We start from the raw sequence: 11710 nt of genomic DNA on the forward strand, positions 1-11710 counted from the left end.
GATGTTGAAAACATATCAAGAAATACAATGGTACTAGAATAAAGTGAGATTATCTGAAAGGATAAGATATTCAGAGAATAATAGGGCCTATTCAAGATTGATAAGACTTAAAATAGCAGGTCAGGTGGGTCCAATAACCATCCAGACAAATATAATCAGGTTTGATGAGCAAGTGGGATACAGCTATTAGCAGGCTGACCAGAGTGTTCAGGTATAAGTGAACAATGGGCTATAACAATAGACTAAAAATGGCATTTTGATCTAGATAAGATGAGGTTATCAGATAAGATCAGGATCAATCAAGATGGTAAGGTGGCCGAGTGGTTAAGGCGTTGGATTTAAGAGTGATGTTTATCACCTTGAAGTTCCCCAATGACGAGAGTCTCCAGGGTTCGAACCCCTGTCTTACCATTGTTTTTAGGGCTCACCGCCTTCTCTTTTTCTGCCGGCGGTATACCATCCCCGCCTGCTTTGCACCAAGACAGTTCAATTGAATGCTGATTGACACCGGCAGTAATTCCAATGCAGCCGGCGTTAAGCCTCTTCGAGAAGGCGGTAGGGTCTTTCCGGCTTTTCTCCGGACCCGGGCTTTTCTTCTCTGTAAACTCCATAGACTATAAAAATCTTTACAAAAAGAATTAAGAAGAGACTTTCTAATATAATTCTAATAACAATACCTTCGGCCCAAATAATCTAATAATCCTGGTGTAAAGAGTATACTAGTTAAGATACAAGTAACTATAATATAATCGCCGGTCATATAGATAAGACTGCTGGTCTCAATACTAGATTTCCTATGCTTAGGCCTAATCGAGTAATAGTTCACTGCGGATACCAGCCGCCATTCTCTATGCACAATCCTTACCCTCTTCAGCATATTGCTTCAAATTCTGCCGGCAGAATAAATCGACTTGCTTTAGGCATTACTGCCCTGCTTGTTTGGAATTGTACTTGGAAATGTGCTCGGAGAAATGCTTACAAAGGTGCTACAAAGATGCTTATATCCCTAATCAAGAATTCGCAAGTCATACAGTCAAGGCACTTTGAGCGGAACATTGTGTTCACAAACTAGCGGCAACTCTTTACACTAGCAGTAATAGAGAATATAAGTAGTATTGAAACTTAGACACAGTGATCTTCTTCGCTAGGGGGAAGCATAGCAGCCAGCTTATTCTGAGTATTTCTTACCACGGGGCTGCTCGGGCTCAGACCCGTCGCTAGACGACGCTCTTGAACGTTTTACTGTAGTAGGTGGAAAGATGTTGGAACATGAACCGTCATCCAGGATATAACCACCGTCTAGGAAGATTTTCAAATCGTCGTCAACCTTCTTATTCTCTGGGTTGATGTAAATGTGTCGTCTGCATCGGACTTTCAGATCGATCGTGGCACCGTCTAGCCAATCAACCAAGCTGTTTATCCTGAATATGGCACCCAAAGAATTTGTTGGCCATGTCGGATATATGGCTTGTTGTTCGTCGCTTTGACCGTTAGGTCAGCCATGCCCTGATTTCTGGTTCTGGTGAGCCCTCAAGTTGCAGTGAGTATCTGTGTCTTACACTAGGGGCAAGTGAGATCTCTTGCAGCAGAGGTGGGACGACGTTCAAGCTAGTTGCTGGGTATTTGGCCTTACCGAAGTACTCTTCCAGAATTCCTGGCGCCAGAGACTGGAAGCATCTGCACAAGAACATCTCCAAAATGTTCGCAAAGACCATCGGAATATGACAGCTAGTATGGTCCGGCCAAACCAGAGTCCATAGCTTAATGAAATTGATTGCCCGGTGTCCGTCCCCTTTTGCCACTATATGAAAGTGCAAGGTACTATCATCTCCCTTGATGATGGCCACGAGGTGCTGCAGGACCCGATTCTTCGGATTCTCCGATGGCCTACATAGGGGCGCCAATAATCTGCGTTACGGTCATCTGTGACAAAGCTTAGGTAGCCATTGTCACGGCCCCATTCCTCTGTCAAAGCCTATTTTTCACGGACTGTATGCAGCCTGCCTTTTGTCAGTACAAACTTATATTGCGCAAGGGTAGCCTTCTCTTACATCTCTGTAGTCACTATCTTGTTCTCGAACTGTATTATTGCCTGGTGAAGAGGGTTTGTCAAGATATCGACGCATTCATCTATTATCCCTATGGCCGAAATCGAATCCTTGTATGGAATATGACGAAGCTCTGGTCTTTCTTCTTCGGTAATGTTCCTTGCGGCCTTGATGACCGGCCAGGAGGATCTTGGTCGCGCAAATATTGATTTCCTCTGCGTTGTGGACATTTTGGGGCATGTCCTCTCAGTCCGCAACTTGGGCAGACAGGGCACTGTGAACAATCTCGAATGATATGTCCTTTTTCGTGGCAAAATCGACAAGGAAGTTCCGGACAAAGAAAGATTGTATGGCCTTCCGCAGCGCAGTTGTTGCAAAATGGTCCCTGTGGACTATACATGTTTGCTGACCTTGATGGTACTTCTTGCTGCGAGCAAACCTTCTGGATGCGGAGGAAGATGTCTATGAAGTGAGAGGTGAGGGTAAAGGAAGATGCAAGTAGATGGATGAGGATGGAAATGTGTTTGAAGTGAGAGGGAGAGAAGAAAGCTGGAAGTGGTTAGATGAGGGATGGAAGAATTTTCAAGTGAGGCGAGAGGAAGAAGAATTTCAAGTAAGAGGTGAGAGGAGAAAGGTAGATGGCAAGTTGATGTAGGGACCTTTGTACGACTAAAAGGATTCACTGGAGAAGAATCTCACGTATTTGGAAGGCACTACAAAGAACTTGAGTTTTACGATATATTGTACGTTATTAGAAGGAATTGAGTTGATGCTTGCTTCCAGCAGAGGCCAGATATTGATAACTCATAAGTGATGACGATGGTGTTCAAGATAAATCGTCACTTCTGGCATCCATGTAGGCGATTTGGATACTGATGATGTCCAGGGATGAGCAATAAAGAACCTTGGTCTTGCTGCTTGGAACAGAGTGATTTGCGTGTGAACTCGCTTGGTGAATCGCATCGAATCATGTGGTCAGTTTTCTCAGGCATCCATGATGCTGACAAGCCCTTCCTAATCCGTCATATGTGAAGCCAAAGCGCATTCCCAAAGCGGAAATAAACTCCAGTATCATCGTGCATCTGATCGTGCATCTCTCTTCTGTGGCAGAACAACTCTCGCTTGGGGTTTGTCACCCTCTTGGTGGCTCCTACCCATAGCGCCTGAGCGGTAATCTCTTGTTATTACGACTAAATCTGGTTAGAGCTACTGCATTACTTCTCGAGCAAACTCCATCAGTCTCTGATATCGTCGTGGTGAGGAAAGGACTCAAGGATCACACCGGATAAAGACTCCAATACCAAGCCGATAGTGACTTTATCTTTTCCCGGTTTTGCTCCCAACATCTTTGTCGTCACTTCGATCGGCTAGAGCCCGTTTGATGAAGATATCCCAAGCAAAGTACGGGGTTGAGCTCTGATACGAATATTCAAGGCGCCAGTTCTTGGAACCAGTGAGGATACACTGGGGCTTGGCCATCTCCGGGATCTTGGTAGGTAATGTCTTATATGACCCTTTAAGAAGAGCTTATGGAAACCGTTTTCACGAATATCACCGGCTGCATGCAGTAACATATGCTGACAAAATCACCGGCATGCACGTCAAACGGTGGGAGATTATCGGCCCAGCAGAGTTACCAGATTTGACAGTAATTACATCTTTGTCTTTCCATGTTGGCCGCGCAACAGTCACCGCTTGGGTGAACACCAAGAACTCCAGTTCGTCCTAAGGCAAAAGGGGATCGGGGTCCGAAGTGCCTCCGCGGATATCGCCGACAGACTTGCTTGGCTGTCACAATGTGCGTCGATCGTGAAGGTCCCTGCATCGAAACCGATCAACCACGACCCCCGTTCCTTTCCCACTTAGGGAAGGATTTCGGGGATAAAATCACATGCCCAGGCCAATCTTGCAATCTCCCCTTAATTAATCCACTGTATCGGCCGGATTGAGCCCGATGCCATTGGCCCATCGATGCTTACACCCCACTATGCCGTCAGAGTTTTCTACCCGATTCGGGTATAGAAGCTCCGGACTATCGATGCTAGCTTTCCGGGACTCCGAGAAGGTGGCGACCAGGGAAAAGGAAAAAGCCACAGCCGTGATGTTTTTTTCTTGTTTCTCTCGATCCCGACGTTGATCATAGTTATCTGCCGGGGGCCCTGGGTGGCGGGCGCAGGGAAAAGGTCTCCACACCACAGAAGGCAGCAGCCGGCCCGGTTGACTTTTCGACTGTGACGTCCTGTTGTCTCGCGTCACGGCTGTGTTGTCCAGCCTCGTTTAACACATCCACTCTTGGACTGTCTGGGCACTGCATGGGTAGAGAAAAAGGGGGAAGACATCCAGTGGATCCCCACTTGGCAGGCAGCAATGAGTCAAAAGGGCGCTAAATGCTTGACCTCATCTCGCATAACCACTTACTAAGTAGACTAAACTAGGTAATAACAGGTAATAACTGGTAACAACTGTGCTAACTAGGCTTCGCTAATGTTAGCCGCTGCTTGCGGCCTCCATAAAGGGCTTAGAGTCTGCAGCGTTTCTCAAGTCTAAACACTAACTTCTGGTGGGCTGCCAAGCGAGAGCCTCCGCCTTATCGTCCCACTCTGCAAAGTCAAATCGTCGAGAAAGGGTCGAAGGGTTCAAGTGCAAGGTTACATAGCCCCATAGCCAAGGCCTCTTATCACTCTTGTGGCTTAGTTTTGGTACTAGGTATACTTAGTGGGGACTCCAAGACTCAAGCGTGCCAGTTCCGGGACCGTTGGTGGAAGTCTAAGCGATCAACCAGGCGCAGGCGCACCCTTCAAAACCCCCCTGCATCCTCTGTATTGTGCCTCTACACCCTCCAGCTCGATCGACACCATCACCTACCCTGCCAGTCAACCCAGCAGTCGATCATGAGGAAGACTCTTCTCCTTTCGTTGGCCTGTCTAGCGCAATCAACTGGTGCTCTCACTCTGCACGAGCGCGCCCAGCCCGCTACAGTTCAGTATGATATCCATCGGCGACAGGGCCTGAGCCATGCTCGCCACAAACGATCAGCGCCGGAGACAGATATCGACAACGAAGTAAGCTCCCATGCTGGCTGGTGGAATGTTGATTTTCTAACAATCGCTCCAGGAAACGTACTATGCGATCACTTTGAACCTCGGCACCCCCTCACAGGCGGTGGAAGTGATTCTGGACACCGGCAGCAGCGACCTCTGGGTCAACGCAGGGAACTCGAGTTCCGACAACCCATATGGCGTCTTCGATTCATCCTCCTCCTCCACATTCAAGGTCGTCAACGATGAGTTCGCCATCATGTATGTGGACGGAAGCGGGGCCATCGGAGACTACGTGACCGACACCGTCGCCTTCGGGAATGTAACCCTAACCGACTTCCAGTTCGGTCTGGCTGAAGAGAGCAGTACCCAACGTGAGTAGCCCCTCTGCGACTGACCGACTCCTCTTCCTCTTCATTGTTTCCCCCCTCAACTGACCACGAAACCCACAGAGGGCGTATGTGGCATCGGATACGCCAGCAACGAGTACGCCGACCTCCGCAACGACGAGGGGTACGCGAATCTGCCGGAGGCCTTGGTGAACCAGGGCTACATCAAATCCGCGGCGTACAGCCTGTGGCTGGACGACATCGACGCGGGCGAGGGCACGATCCTGTTCGGCGGGATCAACACGGCCAAGTACGTCGGCAGTCTGCACACCTTGCCCATCCAGGCCGAACAAGGCGAGTACTCGGAGCTGGCCGTCAACCTGAGCGGCGTGCACGTCACCAAAGCCGGAAAATCGATCAGCGTCAACAACACCGCCTTCCCCGCCGTCAGCGTTCTGGACAGCGGCACCTCGCTGACCTACCTCCCCACGGGCACCGCCCTGGACATCATCGACGCCGTGGGCGGCGAGTACTACGAGAGCCAGGGCTTGGCCGTCCTGAAGTGCGACACCGCCAAGAAGAGCGACTACGAGATCGTCTTCGCCTTCTCCGGCTTCAACCTCTCCATCCCCCTGAGCGACATGCTCCTGGAAGCCAGCTTCGGGTACTGTGCCTTCGGCATCGCCCCGGAAAGCGAGACCGCCAGCGGCGGCATCTATCTGCTGGGCGATACCTTCCTGCGCAGCGCCTACGTCGTCTACGACCTCGCTAACAACGAGATTCACCTCGCCAAGACCAACACCAACCCGGGGCCTGACCATGTCCTGGAGATCGGGACGGGAGCCACTGCCGTGCCCCAGGTGACGGGGACGTCGAACACGCAGACTGCGAGCGCCGCGACCGCGACCGCGACGGGGAAGAGCGGTAGCGGCAGTGGGAGCAGTGGCAAGGGCAGTGGGAGTGACGGTGACAGTGACACCGACGATAAGAAGGAGAACTGGGCCCCTGCATTGCGCACTGACTTCGCGTCTCTCGTGGTGGGTGTGTCCTTCGTGGCCCTGCTCTTGGCATTGTAGATGCTCGGTTTCCGTTAAAATGGAAGCACTGTTGTATATATTGTTCATATGTATTAATGATGATGAGCCGTATCAACTTGTATATATGCAAAACCGACTCCAAATATGATCGCAAAGGCCTACCACCGCAGATCTGTTCGATGTCTTGGTTTTCCTCGTCTATTGTCCAAGCTGCAATGTATGCCATAATACGCATGTAGCATACTGCGTTCGACAGGCTAGGAAACCGACGTCTAATGCGCGTTCATTTGATCGCTTCTACGAACAGGCTATTAAGACTTAGGTCCGGCTGTTTCCATCTGGCCCCTGTGCGGACGATCTCCGAGCCGCGGTTCGCGGGTGAAGGCACCATGAACTTTCCCGTCCTATGCACCCCTTTCAACCAACCTTATGGCGACTGTAACCGAGGCCAGGTGGTTTCTATTTGCTCTTTCTCGAGAAGTGCATAGTCAAATGAGCTTGAGGTATAGTACACCATTATTACGAATGTTGCCATCTTTCCTCCATTCCTGTACCGTGGGGGTGGCTAGTGAAGCTTTAAGGAGGCCGAGGGCAACCAAACATCCGTCTCAGAAAACAATCTGCGAGTCTTTATATTTACTGCATGGTTGAATACCTTTGGTTCTGATGGAAGTGTGTCCCTTATCAGCAACAGGCTTCCAGAAGTCAGAAGCATCCCTCACGGTCGGATTGAAAGGCAAGATGAGCGGCGAGGAAATACCTACACATATCAACCAATCCACAGGTTTGCACTTCGCCCGCGGACAGCTCCACGAAGGCAAAGGAGAAACCCGAGGCCACTAGAGCCTTTGGAGAAGAATGTACCACAGTGTACCTTTAGTTAGTGTACGCTATCTGTAGATAAGCCTAGCCCTCCCCCGCACTGCAGGTCCGAAAAAGCAGGTTAGTGCAGCCGCCGCCCGCGATAACGGCCACCATCCTATAAATCGCCCATTGTCGCGCTGAACAGACCATGGCAACATCCAAGCACAATCTATCTTCACAGCCATGCATTTCAAACGCACCATCAGCATCGTGGACTGCCACTGCGCCGGGGAGGTCGGCGACGTGATCGTGGGCGGCGTGCTGGACCCGCCCGGCTGCAGCAGCATGTACGAGAAGCTGGCGCATTTCCGCGACCGCGAGGACCACATCCGCCAGCTGCTGCTGAACGAGCCCCGCGGCCGGCCGGCCATGTGCATGAACCTCGTCCTGCCACCGTGCAACCCCGAGGCCGACGCGGGGTTCCTCATCATGGAGAGCGAGGAGTACCCGCCCATGTCCGGCGGCAACATCATCTGCACCACCACCGTGCTGCTGGACACGGGCATGGTGGCGATGCACGAGCCCGTCACAGAGCTTCTGCTGGATACCGCGGCTGGCCCCGTGGCGGTCACCGCCGACTGCGCGAATGGGAAATGCACCGCCGTCGCGTTCCATAACGTGCCTTCCTTTGTCTTTGCGCTGGATCTCCCCGTCCAAGTCCCGGGGCTGGGGACGGTGTCTGTGGATATTGCCTGGGGTGGGATGACCTATGCCATTGTCGATGCGACGAAGATTGCCGGGGGGTTGAAGATTGAGAATCGCAATGGGCCGAAGTTGATTGAGGTTGGGGAGCGCATCAAGCAGGCTGTGCAGCAGAGTGACTTCGTGCCCGTGCACCCGGACAACCCGCAGATTCGAGGGGTCAGTATTCTGGAGTTCACTGAGCCCTTGACTGGGTCTGCTTCAACGGGTGATTTGACGGCTGTGAATACGGTCGTGGTGTCGCCGGGTCGATTTGATCGGTGTCCCTGTGGAACGGGGAGCTCAGCGCGCATGGCGGTGATGCATGCGCGGGGTCAGCTGCAAGCTGGGGAGAAGTTTCAGCACCGCAGCATTATCGGCAGTAGCTTTGAGTGCTGGATTGAGGGGACCACGCGGGTGGGCCAGTACGAGGCGGTGCTTCCGGTCGTCAAGGGCAGTGCGTGGATCACCGGGTTTCGCCAGGTGGGGTTGGATCCTACCGACCCGTTTCCGGTGGGCTTCAGAGTCGGAGACCAGTGGCATGTAGCGGATGATGCTGGAATATCTTGAGGACTGATAGTGAATGGTGGGATCGGATATTGAGGGTTAGTCTATCCGGAGTGAGGATTACCCCGCAATGCAATGCGGGGTACGGAGTATACCGTGTGAATATCAATGCTAGTCCTTCAGCTTGAGATCTTGAAATCTTGCATAAACCGAGCTTTGAACCCCAAATCACACTTGCACTTTTTACTACTGTTCTATATTGGTACCATTGAGAACAAACTCATCACATGATTTGAGAGATCACAGATCCAGCAACCGGGCACCAAGACTTGGTGCAACAGGTGAGGTAAGTAGGTTACACAAGGACTAAGGACGAATTCTAATACTTTCTACTCCAATTCGATAAAGTCGGCCGCTTACAGGATGAAGAAAGAATAGACAAGCAGCGAACATGTCCTGATCGAATATATCCGTGGCTTGGGCCCAGTGGTTGTATACCTTGTGATCACCTTCGTCCTAAAACACCCAACTTGAAAATGAATGTGCAAAAGAAGAATGGAATAGGAAGAGGGCGGGAAAAAGAGAGGAAGAGAAGCAGTACAACAAACAACAAGAGAGATGATATGCTTGAGTTCAATGGCAATACGGGGATTGCCTCATGTGGTGAATTCCAGGCAATCTGGGAAAGATCTACCTAACCGATGGAACCACCTTATCCACAGCCTGCTAGTGGAGCGCAGTTCCACTGAGCCACTGTACACGCGGCAGCTGAGGCGGTGAGCTCCCATGGCCAGTCAGACACTAGGGGTCACTCAGTGGCTGGCTGGCTGAACACAAACGAAATCAGCCACAGCACTGCGGTGTTTATCTATACCCCTCAGCATCTCTCTTGATCCATTTCTTCCTCAACACACATCCAAACCTACATCCAGCACATCAGATCATACTTCCTACACAGTCGAACTATCAGCTAAGCTCCAAGATGCCCGTCACAATCCGCACCGCAGACCACAGCACCCGACAATGGCACAGAGAGCGCGTGACGAGCGACGACATCCTCTTTGAGCAGTCCTGCTACGAAGAACACAACAACAGCCAGCGCATCATCCGAAGTAGTTTCTCCCACCCTTTAGAGAGCAACCACGTCACCGGTGCAAGCAACGGCTTCGTCGATGCCCTCTTCTTCGCCTACTGCCACCACCACGACTTCACCGTCCGTCCCGAAGACATCTGGTTCGCGATCCTCAGCCAAGTCTCCTTCTACATCAACGCGAACGCCGAGAAGCTCCGCGCACACTTCGTCGCCCACGATGGCCGCAAGGAGCTCAGGGTGTACGCTAATGGGACCCTGGAGACGGTCGACTTCGGCGCGATTGCGCTCGCCCTGTCGACTGCGATCCAGAATAACGTGGTGGACCCGGACCTGCGCGCCTGGGTCATGCCCGAGTTCAGCACCACCACCGAGAACGACCGCGTCGTGGCAGCGATTCTGCTGATGGGGAGCATGCAGAAGTACTTCAGCTTCTCGGCCTTCCTGCTCTGCGGCATCCCCACCGTGACCATGCTCGGCGAGCGGCGGGACTGGGAGATGCTGGTGGGGAAGCTGGACCGGCTGCCCGCGTTGGGGGATGAGCCGGCGCGGTTCGCGGCGCTGCTCCGTCCGGTGCTGACCCGGTTCGTGGCCTGCTTTGACGATCCCACGGGCCCCGCGGCGCGGGAGTTCTGGGGTCGGTGCGTGCATCGGCTCATTCCGGGAAGTGGGGAGGACTTTCTGTCGGGTTGGATCACGGCGTTTTGCTTCTGGAATGCGCAGGGCCAGTTGATCCCCGACACGGGCTTGCATGAGGGGACGATCAAGTGTGAGCTGGACGGCGTACGGTATCCATACATCAACACGTCGGCTACCCCCCCGGGTTTCTCCTCGGTGCCGCTGCATGTCAATGATAATGGGGTGGACTATGAGACGATGATGGTGGCGGGGATGATCGGGATTGATGCCAAATCGAGTGGTCGGCTACTGGAGGAGCCCTTTGGTGACGAGACTATGGGCTTGGACTCTCTACAACCCGTTGCGGGCTGGGTGATGTATCACAAGAAAGATAAGTCTGAGGTGGGGAAGGATTCTCAAGACAAATTGTGCGATTTTCAACCTAGCTAGTTTACCTTTCCAAGACCTTGATTTTGCTACCTTCACAATACTCTATCCCTTCTATGTCACGGGCCCATTTGCCTGTCTTGGGTTTCCTACAACTCATTTCTTTTCTTATTCTCTCATGACAGAACCTCCTAGCGATAGCAATGTTTGTTAAATTGTCAAATTAAATTCGTTACTGTGTCCACTGGGATCTCCCTTATGTATATGGGCCTGCCAATGCGGGAATCGCTGGTAAGTGTTTAGCATGGCCAAGGACTCAAACTTCAAAGCGTCGAGAGACGGTAAAGTGCTTTTAAGTAGGCTAGTCATATGAACACAATGTGACCTATCGTCTGAACAGCATTCCTCTGGCTCAACTACCTTTACTATTCCATATCACCAGACGGCCGAACGAGCCAGTGCCCCAATCAAGAAACGTCTTGTCAACAGGGTCCGGCTTGCCTTGGCGACGGCCTTCGACCTATGTAGGCTACGATTCATCTCTATGTGCTTGAAGGTGGGTGACAAGTGTAGGACAAACTGAGGCAAAAAGGATGGCTGGTGAGTTGATTGCCTAGGTGGTGGACTGGTGTGCCAAAAATAAAAATGATGTTAGGGTGTTGGCAAGAACGGGGTTCGAACCCGCGCCTTCTTTCGAAGATCAGAGGTCAATTTCTTAAATCTGACGCCTTAAACCACTCGGCCATCTTGCCACTCAAATTGAACTTGAATCGCTTAATCTAGTTATCAATAAGGATTGCCTGAGCTCGTACGTTCTTTTCGCAGAACTGACCATGTGTATACCGTGGTACTGTGCTTCGGAAAGCTCTCTCTCTCTGCCTTTTCTTTTCCCCCTTAAACCCTCGAGCTTTCAAGGAGGGATCAAGTTTGTGTAACCTCTCTAGCATACACCATCGACACGGGCGGCTGTATCTGCGATGGTCATCATGGTTCAGTGGAGCCCCAATACTCTTCCAGGCTAAGGGGTCTCTGTTCCAAATTACTTTCGGGTGATGAGAAGAGAATTGGACCCTGGGGAACAATATCCCCCGGCTTTAGCGCCCTTCTTCAT

At 51.7% G+C, this 11710-nt stretch overlaps 4 protein-coding genes and 2 non-coding genes across 6 annotated transcripts; 4 read left to right on the forward strand and 2 right to left on the reverse strand.

Moving 5' to 3' along the window:
* Positions 1–306: 306 nt before the first annotated feature.
* Positions 307–411, forward strand: BO95DRAFT_t228. Its single transcript has one exon. It is a non-coding gene; the product is annotated as a tRNA-Leu (tRNA).
* A 757-nt stretch (positions 412–1168) lies between these two features.
* On the reverse strand, positions 1169–1715 carry BO95DRAFT_466299 (uncharacterized protein; the record flags this gene model as incomplete). The annotated part of the gene is made up of 3 exons (XM_025589205.1): positions 1169–1361; positions 1435–1481; positions 1560–1715. The coding sequence occupies 3 exons, from the start codon at positions 1713–1715 to the stop codon at positions 1169–1171; spliced, it is 396 nt and encodes a 131-aa protein (XP_025439629.1).
* Positions 1716–4507: 2792 nt separating this feature from the next.
* BO95DRAFT_216005 (pepsin-like aspartic protease) lies at positions 4508–6671 on the forward strand. Its single transcript, XM_025581158.1, has 4 exons — positions 4508–4695; positions 4755–5110; positions 5163–5460; positions 5539–6671. The coding sequence occupies exons 2-4, from the start codon at positions 4940–4942 to the stop codon at positions 6489–6491; spliced, it is 1422 nt and encodes a 473-aa protein (XP_025439630.1). The 5' UTR covers positions 4508–4695; positions 4755–4939; the 3' UTR covers positions 6492–6671.
* An 813-nt stretch (positions 6672–7484) lies between these two features.
* On the forward strand, positions 7485–8647 carry BO95DRAFT_445422 (proline racemase family protein). Its single transcript, XM_025587148.1, has one exon. It carries the CDS (start codon positions 7500–7502, stop codon positions 8565–8567), a length of 1068 nt encoding a protein of 355 aa, XP_025439631.1. The 5' UTR covers positions 7485–7499; the 3' UTR covers positions 8568–8647.
* Positions 8648–9344: 697 nt separating this feature from the next.
* Positions 9345–10842, forward strand: BO95DRAFT_216009 (DUF4419 domain-containing protein). The gene has a single exon (XM_025581159.1). The coding sequence runs from the start codon at positions 9487–9489 to the stop codon at positions 10660–10662; it is 1176 nt and encodes a 391-aa protein (XP_025439632.1). The 5' UTR covers positions 9345–9486; the 3' UTR covers positions 10663–10842.
* Positions 10843–11259: 417 nt separating this feature from the next.
* On the reverse strand, positions 11260–11351 carry BO95DRAFT_t231. Its single transcript has one exon. It is a non-coding gene; the product is annotated as a tRNA-Leu (tRNA).
* Positions 11352–11710: the final 359 nt, after the last annotated feature.

Source organism: Aspergillus brunneoviolaceus, assembly GCF_003184695.1.
Source record: "Aspergillus brunneoviolaceus CBS 621.78 unplaced genomic scaffold BO95scaffold_57, whole genome shotgun sequence".
NCBI lineage: Eukaryota > Fungi > Ascomycota > Eurotiomycetes > Eurotiales > Aspergillaceae > Aspergillus > Aspergillus brunneoviolaceus.

Excerpts from the sequence above, each read along its gene's own strand:
- BO95DRAFT_216005 (XM_025581158.1), top strand. The coding sequence starts at position 4,940 with ATGAGGAAGACTCTTCTCCTTTCGTTGGCCTGTCTAGCGCAATCAACT. Across the intron at positions 5,111-5,162 it reads AGACAGATATCGACAACGAA|GAAACGTACTATGCGATCAC; the intron begins GTAAGCTCCCAT and ends CAATCGCTCCAG. Across the intron at positions 5,461-5,538 it reads TGAAGAGAGCAGTACCCAAC|AGGGCGTATGTGGCATCGGA; the intron begins GTGAGTAGCCCC and ends CGAAACCCACAG.
- BO95DRAFT_445422 (XM_025587148.1), top strand. The coding sequence starts at position 7,500 with ATGCATTTCAAACGCACCATCAGCATCGTGGACTGCCACTGCGCCGGG.
- BO95DRAFT_216009 (XM_025581159.1), top strand. The coding sequence starts at position 9,487 with ATGCCCGTCACAATCCGCACCGCAGACCACAGCACCCGACAATGGCAC.